Source organism: Nycticebus coucang, chromosome 8 (assembly GCF_027406575.1).
Source record: "Nycticebus coucang isolate mNycCou1 chromosome 8, mNycCou1.pri, whole genome shotgun sequence".
Taxonomy (NCBI): domain Eukaryota; kingdom Metazoa; phylum Chordata; class Mammalia; order Primates; family Lorisidae; genus Nycticebus; species Nycticebus coucang.
Genome location: NC_069787.1, coordinates 62,431,094 through 62,453,434, shown reverse-complemented (window position 1 = coordinate 62,453,434; position 22,341 = coordinate 62,431,094). Strand labels below are relative to the sequence as shown.

Sequence of the window (22,341 nt, the reverse complement as noted above, 5' to 3'; positions counted from 1 at the left end):
TAAGAGAAAGTTAAGGTCTCCAGCTTTCTACTTGTTATAAGAATGATAATACTTTTCTCAACAGCAGAGAGCAAATACCTGCCTTGTTTGCGATTATTACCTTTGATTCTTCCATTCATTTCAACAGATTTCAGTAAGTGATTATTGGTAGCTTTTCCAATAAGACACTGCCTCAGAAGGCTTTTCAACATACAATTTTAGGTAGTCATCACTGTTCACATGGCCTTAGGTCATGGAGTAACTCTTACTTGCCATTCTTATTGAGCTAATTGGATTCACAGTACTTTTTCTCACCAATATCATTTACTATTCTCACAAATCAGTGTTGTATCTTTGACTCTAATGATGATGCATGATTGTACAAGAGTGCTAGCCACCACGGGAAGACACTAACAAATGCTAACAAAAGATATTTTTTCTGTAATGTATGTGATGAATAAAACTATTTACAGATTGGGTGGCACCTGTGGCTCAGTCGGTAGGGCGTCAGCCCCATATACCAAGGGTGGTGGGTTCAAACCTAGCCCCAGCCAAACTGCAACAAAAAATAGCTGGGCGTTGTGGCGGGCGCCTGTAGTCCCAGCTACTTGGGAGGCTGAGGCAAGAGAATTGCCTAAGCCCAGGAGTTGGAGGTTGCTGTGAGCTGTGTGATGCCACAGCATTCTACCGAGGGTGACAATGAGACTCTGTCTCCACACACACACAAAAAAACTATTTACAGATGTAGAAATGGCTACAAAGAGAAAAACAGCCAGACAGTGGTATTATAGCCAGAGTTTGATAACCATCCTTAGCTTTTAAGTTCTCCTATTGGCCCACTGCTGCCAATGACATCATTTGATTGAAGCAAGGATTTTTTAAGGCCTTGGACAAATTCCTTTCATCATTTCCTGTTTGGTGGTATGTATGAAGTTTATTTTTTTATGGTTGAGAAAAAAATTTTTTTCATATTAATATGAGGGTACAATGTTTGCATTTGTTAGGTAAAGTCCTTCTTGTAGTTATGGCCCGCACCCAGGAGGTGTGTCATATACCTTTACATTGTGCTGATTAAGTGGTAGTTCATTAATTGGTGAATCCCCCTTCCCCCAATGTAAGCACATATACCTTTACATTGTGCTCATTAATTGGTGAATCCCCCTTTTTCCCCTCCCTCCCCTCCCTCCTCCATCCTTCCCTCAAATTAAATTGAGTTTTTCTCTTGTGTGGGTATGAATTAGTTCATCTACTGCCTTCATATTAGAATGGAGTACATTGGATACTCACGTCTCCATTCTTGTGATATTTTACTAAGAAGAATGTATAACTCCATCCAGGTTAATACAAAAGATTAACTTTTTTGATGGCTGAATAGTAATCCATGGTATACATATACCACAGTTTATTAATCCATTTCTGGGTTGATAGCATTTCAGTTGTTTCCACATCTTGGCAATTGTAAACTGAGCTGCAAAAACAATCTAGTGCAAATGTCCTTATGACAAAATGTTTTTTTTTCTTCTGGGCAGATGCCTAGTAATGAGATTGTGGGATCAAATGGAAGGCCTATTTCAAGTTCTTTGAGGATTTTCCACACTTCTTTCCAAAGAAGCTGTATTGTTTTGCAGTCCCACCAACAGTGTAAAAGGGTTCTCTTCTCTCCACATCCATGCCAGCATCAGCAGCTGTGGGATTTTGTGATGTGGGCTATTCATACTGGGGTTAGGTGATATCTCAAGGTGGTTTTGATTTGCATGTCTCTGATGATTAGGGACAATGAGCATTTTTTCATACGTTTTTTTAAGCATTCATCTGTCTTTTTCAGAGAAGGTTCTGTCCATGTCTCTCTTGCCCAGTAATAGATGAAATTGTTGGCTCTTTTTTTTCATTAATTTTAGTTATCGTAGATTCTAGTTATCAACTGTCAGATTTGCAACATGAAAATATCTTTCCCATTCTGAAGGTTGTCTTTTTAATTGTTGTGACCTTAGCTGTGCAGAAGATTTTCAGCTTAATTAAGTCTCATTTGTTTATTTTTGTTGTTGAAATTGCCAATGAAGTCTTCTTCATAAAATCTTTACCCAAGCCAACATCATTAAGAATTTTTCCCATGCTTTCCTCTTGGATTTTTATTGTTTGATATCTTAGACTTAAATCTTTTACCCATCTTGAGTTATTTTTTTTAGGTGGTGAAAGGTGCGGGTCCACTTTCAGTCTTTTACGTGTAGTTATCCAGTTCTCCCAGCACCATTTATTGACTAGAGATTCTTTCCCCACTCTGCACTTTTGGTTGGTTTATCAAAGTTCACATGGCAAGTAGAGACTGGTTTCATCTCTTGGTTTTCTATTTTGTTTCTATTATGTCTATGTCTCTATTTTTGTGATAATACCACACTGCTTTGATTACTGTGGACTTGTAATATAGCCTGAAGTCTGGTGATGCCGGACTAGGGTGATGCCTCCAACTTTGTTTTTATTGCTAAGAATAGCCTTAACTGTACGTTTTTTTTTCTGGTTTCATTCAAAATGAAGTACTAGTTTTTGCAATTCTTCAAAATATGTTGTTGTATTTTAATGGGAATTGCATTGAATCTGTAGATTGCTTTGGGAAAAATGTTGATTCTTCATTGTTGATTCAGCCAAGAGCATGGTGTGTTCTTCCATTTGTTAATGTCTTCTTCTGTTTTTTTTTCTTAGTGTTTCATAATTCTCTTTGTAGAGATACTTTACCTCTTTTGTTAGGCATATTCCTAAGAATTTCATTTTCTTTGAAGCTACTGTGAGGGGAATTGTGTCCTTTATTAGCTTCTCAACTTGGCTGTTATTGTGTATACAAATGTTACTGCTTTGTGGACATTGATTTTATACCCTGAGATGTTACTATATTTTTTGACACTTCCAGATGTTTGGTGGTTGAGTCTCTGGGGTTTTCTAAGATCATGTCATCAGCAAGAAGCAAGATTTCAACCTCCTCCCCCTGCATTTGTGAAGTTTTAGATATCTTCTAGTCCTTTCCTCCTCTCCAGTAGTCAGTATATTTCTGAGAGCTTTGCAGGTAGACAAGAGAATTGAATATCTGTTTTTCCAGGTGCACCATATCCTCTGTAGACCAAGCTTTGGGCTTATCCATGAAATTATATTCTTTTACAGGAGGTATTGACAGAACATCAATAGGAATTATTTTCACTATAACCTCAATTTAGCCAACCCTTCCCTCTCTGAACACGAGGCTGAACTATCACTCAGAAAGTCATCATCCAATGGCATGACTTAATTTTCTGTATTTTTTATTGCAATGTTTGTAAATAAGTTGTTAAGTATCAATAATTTACAATTTTTCCAACTGTCAAAAGGCTGTGCTAAAATTCTTTTTGAAAGATGAAATATAATTTAATTCCCATTTGGACTTCATTATTTAATTACTTCCTTCCTTAAGCTCATATATAAGCACCCCAAAGAGGTGAGAGAATATGTACTTGAAAAGCAAATCACAATTCTCAGACATTCCACCAGCTACTTGTCCATATTGTGTTCCAATGTGACAAGGGCTCTACCCAATCTTCCCTTCTATGATGAATATCTCATTTCTTTTCTTTGCTTTTCAGCACATTGCTTAATGGTCACATTATTCTGAATGATTATCTTGAGAGGCTAACACTCTTCAGTATATAGTTCACATTATACTATATGCAAGTAATGTGTTTGCTTTCATATTCTATCTGGATAGAGTTTTTCTAATCTTTGCACTAAGGTTGAATTAATAAATTATATATTAAGTATCCAATATGCTTGGGATATTGTATATCTAGTTTTTTTAAATTAGAATCACTAATTTTCTTCATTTATAGTTAGTAGAAGTTGCTCCTTTTAAGTACTTCTACTATTTCTGTTCCTTTTGTTATCTTATTTTATTCTATGACTTGAGATAACTCACATCTTCAAAAATCCTCACACAGCCTCTAAATCTTGGATTATTGGTGGGATTGTTATTTTAATGTTCTTCCCTTTAGGGTTTTCAAAAATCATTCTAGAATGATTATAAACAGCCATAAGACTCTGCATCTGTATGCCTCTCAGTTAACTCCCCATACCCTAGCTTAAATCTTGGAATCAAAAGTGAACCAGACATGCCCTCTGCCTTCACAAAGCTCACAGTCTAGAAGGAGAAAGGAAGGTATGAAAGGCTTGCAAGCCCCATTTATAAGATCCAGAGTTTTTCATTAATACAATTAATGAAATAGCTTTCTAGTTAGTATACCTCCTATTTTGCAAAAACATTCATAATATGAATGTCTGCCATGAAATGTTAATACTTACACAAAAATTTTATTCTCCAAAATTCTCCCAGTCTCTTAATTTGTATGTCTTTTTCTCAGTTACATAAAGATGTATTTTTAAAGTATATCAAATAAAATTGACTCACATTTTGTGTATAATTTTAAGAGGTTGAAGCAATTACATGACATTTCAGTAAACATTTACCCATGAAACTTCTATATTGTCTATAAATCAAATTGTTTCCCAACATAAGGTATCAAATAAATACAGGAAAAGTCTCATGGAATGTTCGGAAAGCCCACTGCAAAGATAAGGAGGATTGGTCAATGGCAACTCCTGAACTTTTTTCCTACTGTATGAAAATTAAGTAGCTAGGATGGAAAGGTAATTTTTATTAAATCAAGGGCTAGAAACTAAGCTCAAACTCCCCGAAACGGGGCCCAATCTTTTTCATTGAAGGCATTCAGTATCCTCTAGCATTCCTTCAAATAACTGGAATCTATGCTTTTGGCACCAACAGTCTTTTTCTTTCCCCCACTCTAGCAAAGACACTGTCACACTAATTCCATACGAAAAATCAAGCAAAAAGGAAAAATGCCACCTCTACCTCACTTCAGTACATCACCCACGGAAGTACAAATTCCCAGCATGTCCTGCCAGTCCTAAGCATGCCTTTCCACAAAGTGTTGGGAGGTCAAGGACACAGGTATCTGAAAACATTTCTGTAGGTTTGAAGCCTGTCCTAAGCGACACTGCTGTCATTCATGACAGTGCCATGACAGTGCCATGACAGCTATAACCCCCAAATTGGAAATGTCTAAGTGAGTTTTGTGGGATATAATGAACATTACCAAGAATGTATCTCCATCATTCAACATCAAGTTAAATGGCTATTTTGACTCTGAGCAGGAACTAATTAATTTTTTTAATACTGTTTTTGCTTGGTGTTTCAATAAATTGGTCATTCAATTGCAAAAAGGTTTTCACACCTAGTACATGGTGGCGGGGTGGAGGAATGGAGGAGTGGGAAGAGGGAAAGAGAGAGAGAGGAAAGGAGGTCACTGTGTGTGAAACACCTGTTGGGGGCGGGACGCAATTATAAGAGGGACTTTATCTAACAAATGCAATCAGTGTAACCTCTTTGCACCCTCAATGAATCCCCAACAATAAATAAATGAAACAAAAATAAAAATAAAAAAAGGTTTTTCAAAGTTGAATTCACCCCAAAAGAGGTTAAAATCATGTTCTATTCTTAAAGTAATAAAATAATATCTATAATAAAAAATCAGAAGAATGAATTAATTATAATCTACTGAATAACAGAAAAATTTAATCTGCAGGTATATTTTTAATTGACCACAAAATATTTAAATTTTTTTTTTCAATGAAATGACTTAGTGAAGCACACCAGGTTTATTATCCCTTCCATAGCCTATGGCAACATTTCCCTCATTACATTATATCTGGCCTCTAAAGGAACTTAGTTTATGAACTCTGACTTACACTATTTGTCCTCAGAAGGTCCCAGGAGAAAACAATATTAGTGAATGTGTATAAAAAATACAAATATACAATTAAATAAAGATGCAATTATAATTTTTGAATCACTTTAAGCATCTATCTGGCCTTTTTAGTTCCAATTTCATTACGTATTTAATAAAGAGTTGTCATGGATGTCCCAGAAGCAGAAATCTCTCTCCTGGGATAAAGTATTGATTTTTACAATAAATCTCTTGCCAGGCAACTTGTCTTTATTAGGATTTTTGCATGCGTTTCTTCCATTATGCAAAAAACAAAAAATCAGGCAGAATAAATCAGCAGGTGAAAGGAACATTGCAATGTTCCACATTGAAAATTAAAATATTCAAAGTACATAAAAACCATCTAAAATTTAATTAATATCTGATCAGTGGCTTGGTATATGTTCTTCTGGAGAATATTTTAATAATTCATAACAAATGACTTAAATTATCTTAAAATTTTGACCACATTAAGATTTTTTAGAAACCAAAGACAAACAGAAGAGTCAACAGGAACAAAAATTAACCAACAACAGAGATTTTATTTAATGTGAAAGGTCATTCAACACTAGCAGTAAGAAAACATTTTGAGAGGGAGCAGACTTAGGTAAATACAAGTCAAATTGCCTTTGACTTGAATCAAGCAAAACCAAACCAAACAATATAGTCTCAGGATATGCCTGAGACATGCCACTTTCATAATTATGATGTGATTATTTGAAACACCAAGAATGCTATGTCATCCATCTTTGAACAACCAAGTTTCCTAAATTAGACATCATTTACATATTTATCCATCCTTCTATCAAGTATTTACTGAGCACTTACTTACTGTGTGTCAGGCACTCAATCTGTAAGTGTTATAGATATGATCCTGAACAAGAGAGGCAAAGCCTGTTCCCTGATTTTTTTCTTTTTTTAAATGAAACTGAGCGTAATTACAACAAAGACTAAGTTTTGAAAAGGTTATTTTATGTTTTTGTTTGCTTATTTCTTTGTTTTGAGAAAGAATCTCTTTCTGTTGCCCTGGGTAGAGTACTGTGGTGTCATCATAGCTCATAGCAACCTCGAACTCTTGGGCTCAAGAGATTCACTTGCCTCAGCTTCCTGAGTAGCTAGACTACAGGTGCCCACCCCAGTATCTAGCCACCCAGCCAGCAGCCAGGTTTCTGTTTTGTTTTGTTTTTAGCAGAGATGGGTCTTGCTCTTGCTCAGAGCTAGTCTTGAACTTATGAGCTCAAGCAATCCATTGGCCTCAGTTTTCCAGAGTGCTAGGATTATAGGCCTGAGCCAACAGGCCTGGCCTGAAAAGGTTATTTTAGATAGGCATAAGCGATGTAAAACAATGAATAGGGTAATATGATGAAATAGGGGAAGGTGAATTAGTTCAGCCTGGATGGTCAGGGAAGACCTCTCCCCACAAACTGTGTACTTCACAGGCCTTCTCAAACTTGTACATGTGAGTCACCTGGGGATCCTATTGAAATGCAGATTCTGATCCAAATGTCTGATGTAGGACCTGAGATTCTGCGTTTTCAATTAGCTCCCGGGTCATACTGATATGTCAGACTATACTTTGAACAGTAAGGACTTTAAATAAGAAATGAGAACAGTAAAAAAAAAAAAAATTGAGGCAGGCACTATCTGTTTCAATGACAATCAGGTGTAGGGGTATAGGGAAGGAACTAAACAAGTCCAGCCTTCTATCCACCTCATTTCCAATTATTCTCATTTATTTCATAAGAGGCCCTGGGACATGTTGGAAAGAAACAAGCTCTGAGACCTGACACTTCCGGGCTTCAGTCCTATCTCTACTTCTCACAGCACTGAAGCCTTGGACTGTTCAGTTACTTTCTTTATGTCTCACTCTTTACATTGTAGGATTCTTGACATGCAGAAAATAATCAATAATGATAGCATGTAATCATTCTAGATCGGCTAACCCAACTTCATTTCCAGACCCCTTCTCTTTAGCATATTTCTATTTTAGAGTTATAAAAGCTTAGAAAGCAAACCAAAAGCCTTGGTTTCCTCACCTTCTTTGAAGCTAGAGATGGCTATGTGACAGAGTTACATTTAAGGACATGTTGATGGAAATCCCTGGCAGAAGAGAGAAGTAAAGGGAAGGACATTCCTTCCTGCAAAGGGCAAAGATTCATAGGAAAAGAAAGGCTCTTCATTTCTCACTCTTGTATGTCTGCACCACAGAAATGAGTTCTAAAGGTACAGCATCTTACAGTCGTGAAGTGACAAGTATGATAATGAAAACTAGCACATCAAGGACAACAGAACATAAAGACCAGAAGAGCCTGAGTGTCACCAGTACTGTGAAATCCCTGTTCCAACCACTGGCTGCTCAGGTTCAGGCTCTTTGAAATATAAAAAAAAGTAAAGCCCTTACTATTTAAGCTTGTGTTAGGCTCCCAGGGTTTTGTAGCTAACGGCAATGCATATCTAGCTGTTCAGCACAGCTATTTATTATTCTCATTTCTTCTGAAGTCTCTTCGTAATAGGTAAAGGCAGATGCAATACAAAACTGTCAATGTATTTAATAATGCCAACCTCCTGCTGCTTGCCAAAAATCTGACTATCAACCAACGTCATTGCATTTGATGTCTTGATTTGTATTAACACTAAAGTTAATGTGAAAAGCTTCTCATACCGAGCCCTAAATTCTCAAGACACATTTGAAAAGCCCATTTTTTTAGAAGTTGTGATTGAAATCCCCACATTCTTGGATAACTGATGATGTTGTTGCCACATAATCAACCAATGTCAACCATCATTTCAAAGCAAATCTGGGACACGCTACAAGAAATAAACAAAAACAACTGCCTTGGGCTCTGAGCCTGAGAAAAACAAGGCACATATAATACATAACTGGTCTGAATGGAAAACCGAATTAACTTAATGAATGAACTGCTGTGAAAAATGTTTGGAAAATTAAGTAACATATAGCTCAGTGCAGAGGAAAGGGACTTTTCAACAAGGTAACTAATGTCACATAGGTGAAAGTTTTTGAATTAAATTAGTTAATAATTTCCTTTCTCCTTCCTTCCTTCCTTCCTTCCTTCCTTCCTTCCTTCCTTCCTTCCTTCCTTCCTTCCTTCCTTCCTTCCTTCCGACAGAAAGGGTACCATAGAGTTAGACTACCTCACTGCAATCTCAAACTCCTGGGTTCAGTTGATCCTCCCACCTCAGCCTTCCTGGTTACTCAACCCTTAGTTCACTTTCATCCTCCCTCCTCCTAAAGAATCTCTGGCTGGGCAAAGTGGCTCAAACCTATAATCCCAGTATTTTGGAAGGTGAGAGGCTGAGGCAGAAGGATCATTTGAGGCTAGGAGTTCAAGGTTTCAGTGAGCTCTGATCAGGCTACTGCACTCTAGCCTGAGTAGTAGAGGAAGAACCTGTCTCTAACAAAATAATAAAAAATAAAAAAGAATTTCATCCATGACCATTTCTTACATCACCTCACCATAAATATGCTAACAGCTTTCAAATCTACGTCTCTGTCTCAACATATACCTTTCTCTTAATCACCCAACTCACCTATTTGTGCATAGGACATAGACACCTCAAAGCATATACCCAATACTGTCACTAATGTTCTTCTGTGAAGCTTGTTTTCCTTCCGCATTCATCAACTGAATTCAAGTCATATTAATCACATTTGCTAGAGCTGCTCTATATCCACAGATTCAACCAACTGTAGATCAAAATATTCAGGAAAAAAAAGGATGGTTGCATGTGTATTAAATGGATGGTTGCATGTGACCTTTTTCCTTGTCATTATTCCCTAAACAATATAACATAACGAGTATATAGTATTTATAGTGAATTAAGTATTGTAAGTAATTGAGAGATGATTTAAAGGATAAGGAAGGATGTGGATTTTATAAAAAATTAAACATTGGCAGTTTTTGTTATCCTTAGGTTGTCCTGGAATCAGGTCCCCCTCAGATACCAAAGGATGACTATTCACCTTCCTATAGTTCTGGATGCTGCAAGTTTAAGATCAAAGTTGGTCTGACAAAGATGGTTTCCAGGCTGTTCTTGGCCTGCAGGCGCCTGTTCACATGGTTGGTAGTACTGTGTATTCATGCCCTTGGTGTCTCCTGTTTTACCCTGATCTCCACTTCTTATAAGAACACAGTCAGGCTGGATTAGAGCCAATCCAAACAATTTTATATTAACGCAGTTAAGTCTTCAAAAGCCCAATTTCCAAACACAGTCACACTCTGGGGATTAATGTTTCAACTGTAAATTTGGAGAGACACAATTCAGTTTATAAACAGCTCTTACACCAGAAACACAGAATTCAAAAAGACCTCCTTTTCCTTCATTGTTCATTGTCAAGGTGGACCTGTTTTAATTTTGAAATGTAGCTCCATACCACCTAAACTCCACTGAATGGAATAATAAAATCTTTAAGGTATAGGGTTGAACTTCAACTCCATGATTTTTATACTCTTCTTCCAAACACAGATCAACTTAGTTGCTATCCATCACCTGAAATCAATAACGCTTCCTTTCTGTCCATACACAAATCACCTTTCAAAATTTGCTTCAAGATCATTTTTACCATGACTGTGCTCCAACTCTTGCCGGCCCCACCTAATCTCATTAAGGGGGAGTCATTTCTGCCATTATGTTGTGATTCGAGATGTTATGTTGCAAATACTGGATCTATATCCTCCATACAATTATGGGCCTTTTGGGAAAGGCAGGTGAGAAGGAAAAATAAAAAAGGGATCTAGGCATTGGAGTTTGAATGGACGAGTGCATATTGTAGTTTTACCATTTTTTATTATGTCAACTTTGTCAAGTTACTTCACTTGATTGGTGAATGTGAATAGGAATAATGCCTATTTCATGAGGCGTAATAAGAAGAAAATGATGTAATCTATGTAAAGTACTTAGCATGAAGGAGAGAGTCAATAAAACTCAGTATTCTCACACATACAAAATAAAACAATTATAATAACCACAACTGTCTTTTGAGCACCTTCTGTATGCTGGGTGCTATGTGGTTTGTATGTATAATCTCTTATACTCCTGTAACAAATGTGGGAGAAATGTCTGGTTGCCCTATTTGATAGATGAGAAAACTCAGTCTCTGAGAAGGTAAGTAGGTTGTCTAAGACCCAACAGCCAACATGTCATGGCACCAGAATTTAAGCTGAGACACAGATATTCCAAAGCCTACTGTCTCCCTTTGGACATCTCCAAAAGTTGATTCAGTTCTGAAGGCAAATTAAGTGGTCAACAAGTATTTGCTGAATTACTTAATCCATTGTTAATCTACTTTTATAATTATAATGAATGTAGTTTTCAAATTTAATTTTAATTAACTAAAATAATTAGAGTCTTCTCCCTAAACTAATACCTTAGTTTAGAAGCCTTCACTTTTTAGTCCTGAGGATGTTTTTGATAATCTTTCCCCACTTTTGAATACCCAGTGTCCAGAAAGACTTTGCTTACCCCGGATACTTATATTAACTAGCCATTATTTTTTTTCTTTAAAAAATAAAAATATAACCAGGATTGAGGTGGAACACACTCTTCTTAGTAAAGCATCACAAGAATGTAGAAGCAAGAATCTAATGTACTCAACTCTAATATGAAGGCAGTAGATGATCTAATACAAGGTGGGGGGTAGGGCAATGAGGGACTGGGGGGGGAGAGAAGGAGGGAAAGGGTTAGGGCGGTCACAGTGTATGGCACACCTCTTGGGGGCAGGACACAATTATAACAGGGACTTTACCTAACACATGCCATCAGTGTACCCTCAATGAATCCCAAACAATAAAAAAAGAAATTAAAATTAAAAAATAGCAAAAGAAAGACATAATTGTCACGATCAAGAACAAAAGAATCTCAGTTGCCCAGCTAATTGGTACATAGATCTAAATTTTATATTAAAATATTTCTTATTAATTGGAAAGAATACAAACAGGGTCATATAGGAAAAGATACAGTGTCTCATACTAAATTCTCTCAGTATGAGATGCTGGACGTGGACATAGAAGTTAGTGGTACACACACTATTTTTGAAGTAAAAGTAAAATACATGTCAAACAAAAGGAGGATATTTTTAAAGATGGTAAAAATCATATTTCTGTTAAGATTTCTCTCTCCCTTAACACACACTCACATATACACACACGCATATGCACATGTGTACATCAGATCATCAGTTGAAGGCTATTGCTTATATAAACAGGCCTTTGCATTTTGTGCTGATTTTCTATCAATGCAGCTCACTGATTAAAGGTCTGCAATGTACCCCATATCTTGTTTGCCTCTTTTATAATGTACTTTTTCCCCTCACTTCAAATAAGTTCCCCAAATAGACATTAATGAGTAAATAATTAAAAAAAAATTCCACACAACTTATATCTCTTGAATGAAGTCCATCATATGAGCCTCAGTAGGGGATTAATTTAATTAACACAAACCTTCTTCATGCTATTTAGAGGAACTTCAGTAATACATTTGTACAGAATGCAATATTGGGTCAAGTTAGGCCACGGGCTCTTCTAGAGTTCTCCAGTGCTATGGTACAAAACTGCTTCAGTTACACAGTGACATCTTAATAATTTTCAAACACTTCTCTTAAATTCTAAAAATACCATGTTGAAGTGTGCTCTTTCTGCAAGACATGGCAATCATTGGTGAATTTTTAGGTGTTTTTCTCCATTAAGTACAGGTAAAAGAAAGAGACATATATATATAACTATTCCTTATAATTATTTTACAACCATGCTGACTCAAAATAATTACTCTGTCTTTCTAAAACTACTATGTACAGTACTTCTGTGGGACATTTATGATAATAAATAGAAAAAAGGTGTTTCTGAGTGTTAGGTATGAATTAGAAATAATACTTAATTTTGTATGAGATAATCATTTAAGGAACAAAGTTACAAAACCATAAAAAGATCTCTTAGCAAATATCTCAAAAATTTTACATCGTATTTTGCATAATGTAATTACTGTTATTTAATTATATTTTTGCTGATATTTCTTCTTTAAACCTGTAAGAAATAGCCTTTATATTACATGTTTTCACTAAACCAAATGGGATGATTACTGAATGTAGTTTAATATACTTATTTAAGTACAAATGTAAAACTTGTGTTTTAAGATAGAACTGTGGATTAGTATACTTATTAATTGCACAGTGTTCGAACACATGCCCTTTATTACCAATGGCAGATGCAATCTTTTGAGAGCAAGCAGCACTGATCCTATAATATGCCCGGCCTCTCTCTGTGCCTTTACTCAATTCTTTCCAGAGACACAGGAGGAATTTTATTTGACTGAGTTTAGAAGGAGGTATGGGCCTCTGTAGGGTGGTTCCCCATTCTGCTAGGAACCTCTCTAGGCTTTAAAAGTTACATGGCGGAGGGCTCTGCCTTGGCCTCAGCCCAGCTTTGTCACTGAAGGGCAAGTCTACCTAAATCTGGACCTCACTAAGAGAAAGCGCACTTGACTGTACAGATATTTTATACGCTCCTTTATTAGTTTTTTATCAGAAATAAAGGCGCTATTTTAATTTCTCATATATCTTAGTTAATATATTTCTCATATATCTTTCTCAGTTGATTCAGAACCTGGGTGGCAAACAGGAGAGTTTTTACTGAGCTCCCTCAAACCCGGAATGGATACATTTACTTCCTTCCTTTTATCAACTATAGTGCACCCCAACGGGGATTTCACACCTATCAATAGACAGCAGGAACATATTACAACATTTAGTTCACATAATTTGTATAAAACCACTATGCACAGTACCCATATTTAAAGCAAGTCAAACAAAGGTTAACTGAACTATCCCCTTTGAAAAAAACAAAGAAAACCATATATTTCTTTCTAAGAGGCATTTATAGTTCTGCGTATCCCCACATATATGTGAGGGTACACATATACATGTATATTTATAGGTATGCATAATTTTATTTAAAGTATCCTTACCTTGTATATTCCTATACTCCAAAAAAAAAAAAATTAAAAGGAAAAACAGTACACAATGATTTCCACACTTATCATTATGGAATTTACACTAGCCAGGTACTCCACTTGTTCTAATAGTCAAGTAACATTAATTGTAAGATTGCTCTTCTTTTGTATATATAAATTACGTCACAGTATTTAGCGATGCAAATATACAGGAGAATAGTCATGCAACTGCCAAGATTTCAAGTGATAGAAGAGGGAGCAAACTTCTAATGATAATTGTTCATTTGGGTTGTTATTTCAAGAGGCAAAATATATTTAAAACACTCACGTATGTTTCTTTTAAAAGAGCTGGAATAAAAGAGTCCATTGCTAAAAAGACATAGCTGTTGAAATGTCAAGCTGGTTCTAAAAATGAACTTGCTACATACTATGTATAAAATTCATAAAAACAATTGCTTTCTCTCAGTTCACTAGAATATCTCATCTTACCTCTGTTTAAAACAAATAACATGAGCATTTTTCAGTATTAATTTTTGCTGGGCTCCATAAAATGCAGGGAATTTCTTAATTAGCTATAAACAGAAGATAAATGATAACATAAATTCTTACCAAGATTCCTTTAAAAATAATTGAAAATCTTGTTGGTGTCTTAAGACCTAGTATTACACTGATGTTTTGGTTTGCAATCTACCTTGCTCTTTTCTTTCTCAGTTGATTCAGCCCCTGGTGACAAACAGGAGCTTTTTTTGTTTGTTTGTTTTTTGCAGTTTTTGGCTGGGGCTGGGTTTGAACCCGCCACCTCCGGCATATGGGGCTGGTGCCCTTCTCTGTTGAGCCACAGGCGCTGCCCCAAACAGGAGTGTGTTTACTGTGCTCCCTGAACCCTGAGACGATAGATTCTTTACTTCTTTTATCCATTATAGTGCCCCAAGATGGTGCAAGATACACAATTGTTTACAAAATTCTATTCTCACAACCACGAAGTAAAAGTTCTTCATTTCATATGTAAAATGGAATTTTGCACTTCTAAGTTTTGAGCTATAGCACTTTAGATGAAACGGGAGATGCATTTCAAATCACAAAGTTTTGACTTCACTTATCCTATCAATTCATTTTTACTTAATAAAATGAGGTGGTGTGTGAATCTTTATATTGTGATAAATCGTTTTCTTATCCTCATGCTATTTGCATAGGAATACGAACTTCTGGTTCCTGTCAAATGAGCTTTTATTACCAAGGCGAGAATATAAATGCATGTGAGTCCCTGTGATTTTGGAATATGCACCAAATACTGCAAACGGCTATGAATATTTATCAGTTGCTGTTATTAAAAAGACACTTTTTTTCCTCCCAGACTTTTTGAGTAAACAATTTCAGAATGTTACTCCATCTGTCAATGTTTTCAGAAAACAGTACAAACCTTCTTTTCTGTCTTCTGGAATAATCTTCACTTTCGTATCTGTTATATCTTTGAATGAGGCCAGAAAAAGTACCACATCTCCTTTCTCATTCTTTATGGGAACAATATCCAACAGGCACCAAAATGAAGACCCTGGAACCATAATAAAAATACAAGTCAAGTATTGCCTTGTGTTTCTTTCTATAAAAATCTCAATCATTAATAAAAACAAAGCCCTTACTGTTTTTGTTCTATCCCACAACACCCCCCATCTTAAAAATGTCAATTTTCAGATTCCATAAATGTCTATTTTACATGCACATCTCTTCATTCCCAAATGAAATGCTTTCTCTGAAAATAAGGCAGTATTTTAAACAAAAATACTTATGTGCCCTGCGACATTTCTCCTTACATCATTCAAATTGCATTTCTTCATTAAACCTGATGTTGAAGCATTCTACTTTATGAGACTGCCCTTTCCCACCTATCCCTCCACCGCACACACCCACTGGTTATTCAATAAAGATTTTTGTTTGGTTGAGTTTGCTGGAGGTTTTTTTAGTCAATTTAAAAATCAAAGATTATCTACTCCGAATGATAAAATACAAAGTTTAGGGGAGTATATACATACCCATTTGGACTCTCACATATAGCTAGCTATTAACAAATTAATATATCTTTTTTAAAAACTGTTTTTCAGTATTGAGATTTATTCTCATAATATAACATTATATATCGATGTGAATGAGCAGTTTGCAATTGTTTGCAATCAAATAGACGAATATCACTAATATAATGTTGAAGAAGAGTAGCCAAATACAAATGAGCAGAATGCAATATGAATTCATTTACAGGAAGGACCAACACAGGCAAAACTAAGCTAATGTGTTAAAAGTCAAGGTATTAGTTACCTTTGGGAAGATAGTGATTAGAAAGGCATTCAGGTCGAGAGTTTGCAGGATGTTGGTCAAGTTTTATTTCATGTTCTGTGTGACATGTATATAGGAGTGTTCAGCTTTTAAAAATTCCATGTATATTTTAGCATGCATGTCACATTTCAAAATCATTTGAAAAAGTGATAATTAAATTCAATTCTATTTTATGAGCAAAAGAACCATGAGAAATATCATCCTCATATGGTAGCCATAGAGTCTTGCCTAAGGTTTATGTGAAAGATTTTTTATATATTTAAAAATAAGAATTTCGAAATTATGTAAAAATTTCCTACCAAAAGGCTTCTAGACAGAAATAGTTGACATTGAAGAAGTTTTAGTTGCTTAAAAATCTAAACTATTGGGCGGCGCCTGTGGCTCAAAGGAATATGGCGCCGGCCCCATATACCGGAGGTGGTGGGTTCAAACCTGGCCCCAGTCAAAAACTGGAAAAAAAAATCTGAACTATTATATTCATCTATTTACCTATAATTTCCCTTCATTTTCTTTTGATGAGGGGAGGACTTCAATAACTGTGAATTTCCATCTTATTTGGGAGTTGATTTCAAAATCAGGGCATAAGACAAAAATATAGGAGATTCAGAAATATCCTTGACATTTGACTTGTTTTGTATGTACAGTACCAATTATTAATATTACCAGTCAGGTTCAAGACAAAGTGCTTTACACCTCCCTTCACTGTTTTCCTAGTCTCTCTACCAAGCCCACCACACTAGATCTCCAACATCTTCAGCTTTGCACAATTGCAATAATTCGAGGTTATTCCCCAGGGTCTGGGTTTCCCTCTCTTACCTATGGGAGCAAAGATGATTGACTTTTCAGTCAATAGCAATTCAGGCGAGGGCAATAAATTTCTCCTAGGGTTAAGGTGGGAGGTAAGTCCCTTAGCCTTGAATTTAGAGAAGGGAATGATTCTTAAGAGCAGTGTTAAAGGGCAGATATCTTGTGTGAATTTTAACTCCTTCTGTATATAGCAGTAGTAATTACCATGTGGGTGTGGGAGTGACAAAACAGATGAGGCTTGCCAAGATTTAAGTTAATAACACCTTTAATTTCCATAGATAAATTGTAGAGAGAAAACAGGGTTTATGCCTTATATGGTAAAATTTACTTTTGGAATTGAATAGTTATACAAAAGCTTAAATCTGGTGCAATGGCCCTTGGTATTTTGGTATTTTCTTTTTCTCGATTGGAAAACATGAGTTGCAGGTGAATTTGACTTGCTAATAGTTACAATTGTAAGAGGGCTCATCTGCTTTTCATATACCATCAAAAGATTATATTAGGCAATAGACAGAAACTAACAATAAGGTTTCCAGTATGAGCTCATGGGGGGCGGACTCAATACTGCAAATTTCCATCTATATGGAATTAATAACTTGATACCAGGAGGTAAAGATAAAAGGCACATTGACTTGTAAGGGGTCCCCTTCTCTTTAACGACTGTGCTGTCAGGGTGGGGAATAGCTGCGTTGCTCAACATAACGTAATAGGTCAAAGTAAGACACGAACACTCTGCATGTCCTCATGTTTCTTCTATCAAGCAGGTTTTTGAACAAATGACATTATAACAATGATAATATAACAGCCTGAGTGTTAACAGCATCAGTGTCACATAAGCTAAACATTTTCAGGTGCTTCTTATATTTCACAAGTAATCTGATGAGTCTTGTTCTTTATAACCACTGTCCCTGTGCTTTATGATATGTGCCTGTTTTTAAAAAGTGGTGGGCACGAGTGGGGAGAGGGCTGCAGGTAAAGAAGGCTCCTGTAAGGGGGCAGCTGGGTGACTGGAGGTGACCTGCAGCAGCAATGGGAGTCCTCGTGGACAGGCCACAGACCTCTTAGTTGCCACTCCTTCCTCTTTATCCTCTTTGCTACTGCTTGGCTCTGGCTTCAGTCATCTCTCACCTACTTCTCTAAAGTATCCCCCCTGCTCTAGTCTTCCTCCCATGCTGCTTCCAATAAACTTCAGGAATACAAGGTCCTGATTAAAAGCACCCAATTGCTTTTCACTTCTGGCCCCGATCAGTATGACGTGTCAGACTCTGACACAGAAGGTCTATTTTTAAGGGAGTGGAGAGGAGTATGGTATGCAGCATAAGGAGGTGAACATAAGGGAGTGTCAGATGTGTAATAAAAAGGAGGGGGGAGTTCCCCGGAGTACCCAGAGCTGCACCGGAAACTAGACTCCAAGGCATTCCTACCAGCACTTCTTGGTGTTTGTTTGTGCTATACCGAGAGATGAAAGTACTGGTTCTGTAGAGAAATACCAGGTAAAGCCGTCACCTTTGTAAGTCTTCATTGACTTTGCCTTGAGTGGACACCTCCCCTCAAAACGCCCCGGAACACTAGTGAACACAAGCGAAGGGAACTGGAACTCTGATGCTTTGTGTGGCAGCACGACTTTGCCTTGAGTGGACACCTCCCCTCAAAACGCCCCGGAACACTAGTGAACACAAGCGAAGGGAACTGGAACTCTGATGCTTTGTGTGGCAGCAGAGAGCAGAGTGGGGTAGACAGGAGATGAATTGAACCAGCTGAAGTCCTCTTTGAATGGGCCAGTGGCCGTGAACTATCTTCATTTCACTGTTTCAGGAGAAGCTCATAAAACAATGTATTTTAAATTTATTTCTGTGTTTAAAAAAAAGAGACTGACAGAATACACATTAAGATATTAACAGTGGTGGATTATGGACTTATAGTTCATTCTTCTTTTCTTCTGATGATCTTTATTTCCAGTTTTTCTATAATAAGCATGAAGGAATATACAGCAGGATTCTGACAACTCTAGATTAGGGTAAGAGTGGTGAAATCATACTTCTGAGGAGACTATTTTCTATGCATTATCTGTGATTTGAAAGATAGGTTTAATAGGATAATTCTATTTCAAACTTTGAGATAAGTTCTAAGTTACTTCAGGATATCTGACAGAGGAGAAGAGAGAGAGAGAAAGAGGCGAGAAGGAACAAAGGAAGGAAAAGAAGAAGAGAAGGATGAAGAAAGGAAAATCAAGTGATGCTTAACTGATTTCAATGTACCAGGTATTTCCTCCCTTTTTTCATTTTGCTCCAAGTTCTCTTTATCCTTAAATACAAATATTTTATTCCTCTCCAAGGAGAATGTATAGTCACTCACCAGAAATCTCTAATATTAGGAACACGAAGAATCTGTAAACTTGAGATCTGAAAAATGTCCCCAAGAGATGCTTTAGTCAATAACTCCAGTAACCTTGCTCAACAAATTTGCTATATTGTTGACCAGTGGGCCTATTACTTCTTTTAGTAAATCAAATTGGTTCAAATTATAAACATAAATAATTCCTGCCTATAGTTGTGATATATTTAGAGGAAGAATTGGGACTAATTAGAGACAGAAAGAAAGAGGTCCTGAAAATGGAATGCCTACAGCAAGGACCCAATGATAATCGTCTTAGTAAGCATCTAGTAAGATACTGTGCCACACGCCTTGCATGTATTACATCTAAATTTCCCACTGATCAACATTTTACCACACTGAATTATGTTTTCAAATTGTGGAAACTGAGATTTGTAATTTTTTCTTCAGGGTCACACAGCTAATAAGTGTGAAGGACTGAAACTTAAACAAAAGTCTTTGATTTTTCTCAATCTGCTTTAATATTCTGGGAATGATCCTGCTCTATGAACAATGTTTTAGAAATTGAGTTTCACTTTGATTAAATTCTCCCTTCCACACATTTTATAGGGCATAATGATACACGCGCTTTTTAAAATATCCTTTTGTAAGAGAAAAAAGGGAAGTTAGGTTTGTGGGTGATCAGTAAATTTCACTCTCATTCCCTAGAATCAGTAGAATCTCTAGAGGAAAGAACATTCAGCTATTTTAGTTTAAGATTGGAATACATCACTCATTAAGATTCTTGTGACAGTAATTTTTAAATTTGATTGAGTTTTCAATGAGGTGACGGGTTCGGGCAACCACTGTTAGTGCTGCTTTCAGTATCCAGTTTGAGAAAAAGGGAATATACTGAGAAGTTTCACAGTTACAGTTTTAACATACGTAGTTGTTAACATACGTAGCACCACATTCTTTTTTTTTTTTTTTTTCTTGAGACAGAGTCTCATTCTGTCACCCTGGGTTGAGTACCATGGCATCATAGCTCACAACAACCTCAAACTCTTGGGCTCAAGCGATCCTCTTGCCTCAGCCTCCCAAGTAGTTGGGACTACAGGTGTGGGGCTCTATACCCAGAAGTTTTTCAATTTTTAGTAGAGATGGGGGTCTCACTCCTGTTCAGGCTGGTCTCAAACTCCTGAGCTCAAGCAATCCACCCACCTTGGCCTCCCAGAGTGCTAGGAATACAGGCAAGAGCCACTGAGCCCAGCCTCCACATTCCCCTCTTATTCACAAAGCCTTTGCATGACGCCACTTCCCAGGCTGGTTTCTGCTTCTTGCTATCCTAGGAAGCTTCGAAAATGGTGATCTGTACGCCATGGCAGCTCAGTGTGGGACACACAGCAACATCGCCCGGACTCGTCTCATCTAAGACTGGAAATAACAAAGAGAACCCAGCCCCAAGAAATGTCTGAGCCCTGGTCTGTCTTTTCCATAATCCTTCAGGGGAAAAGAAGGCCAGATATGATGGACAATTGTTAGTGAGCAGAAAAATGTCTACTCTGACAGGTTTTGTTTCATGATTGCTACTTATAAGCCACTTCTTTCTGAGAACAGGGCACTGAAACAAACTCATTCCCTTGATACCTGACTTTAAGGAAACCAATTTAAGATTTCTTCAAACTTGCAGCTATGCAGTGGGAAAGAACTTGCTTTAAATGAGAATCTGAGGATGAAGTTAACCCTCGCTAAATGCACAAGGCTTTAGTTGTAAGAATCTATGGTGTTTTCAGGGCCATGAAAATAATTGCTGGTGCCAAACACATAATGGTTATGAGGATCTGGTTTAGGACACAAAAGAAAATATTTGGAGATTACAGTGCAAGCAGTTGGACATAAATTTATTCATTCATTCAATGGATATTTATTGTTGTGCTTGGATACACCAGTGAAGAAACCAGAATAGATCCCTGTCTTATCCCTGAAAGAATATATATTCTAGTTAAGAGAGAAAACAACAAGATATAAATGTGACATATAAGTAAATTATGTAATGTAGCAGAAGGTTTTAAATGCTCTACCAAAAAGAGAAAGGAGAGCAGGATAGCGGGAGAAGTGGGGGAGTGTGTCGGGGAGAGGGTGCAGGACTGGAGCATGACATTCTTGGGGAATTACTCATGAAAGTGCTACTTAATATTGCTTTTACATATTAATGAACTATTCATGTATTATTCCAGTTTCTCTTAGAAAAAAACCATAAGAACACAGTGATGCCCATCTGAGGTGAAGTGAAGCAGAGAAGGAAGGAAGAAAAATTGGGTGAAAGAGAATATCTTAGATTGCAGTGCTAAAAAATTCAGTAAGGGGTTCATCAGGGATTCATCTAGCTAGGTTCCCAATCAAAGCAGAGGCACCTCTCCCAGGGAAAAGCCTGCCTCAGCATCCCTGCTTCACTTAATCATTGGCTGGGAGAAACCCATGGAGTATTTGTCTTCTGTGACAGCCCAGTAATGTGTCCCAGAGCACAGCAGCCAGGGCCATCAACCAATGACTCTCTTGTAATCAGAGAACATGAGAGGCCATTCTCATGGTCACCAGAGTTAGTATAGCTGACACTCACATTGTCCTCAGAAGAGCACCCAAGCCTTGCTCTTGTTACTGCACCTCCAAACTCCTCTGGGAACCAGACCTCCTCTCTGGTAGCCCGGGTAGAACCATGAAACCTGGTTCTCTGACAAACCCTCACTGGAGGAATGGGCTAGTTGTCCGTACTAGATCAATAGGTCTTTCTCTTCTGGCAATTTTAATCCTGATCAGAGGGACCCAATGTCAAAAGTGGAGGTATTAGGTTCATTCAACAATAAAGGCAGGAAAAATCCCTCGAGTTACTCCAGCAAAGCACGACTGCTTCTTGCCTTGAATTTCAAGGCCAACTTTCTTTGATTCTATAAGTTGCACCATATGTTTTCAATAAATTATTATTTTTGCTTAAGATAATTAGAATAAATTTATGTTCCTTATAAAGAATTTTAATTGCAAAATGGTATCTTTAGGAAAGGAAAGCCAAGATGTAATAGAAAGAATATGGGATTGAGATGGCATTAGATGTGGTCAAGTTCTGGATTCTCCATTTACTTGCTGAGTACTCTCAGGT

At 36.9% G+C, this 22,341-nt stretch overlaps 1 protein-coding gene across 1 annotated transcript in view; it reads right to left on the bottom strand.

The window, feature by feature from the left end:
• The window catches only part of KCNH8 (potassium voltage-gated channel subfamily H member 8), a 433,959-nt gene that overhangs the window by 251,445 nt on the left and 160,173 nt on the right, over positions 1-22,341 (bottom strand). Inside the window, exon 3 of the mRNA XM_053600548.1 lies at positions 15,160-15,291. Coding sequence (XP_053456523.1) covers positions 15,160-15,291 — 132 coding nt within the window. The remainder of the gene's footprint in view (positions 1-15,159; positions 15,292-22,341) is intronic.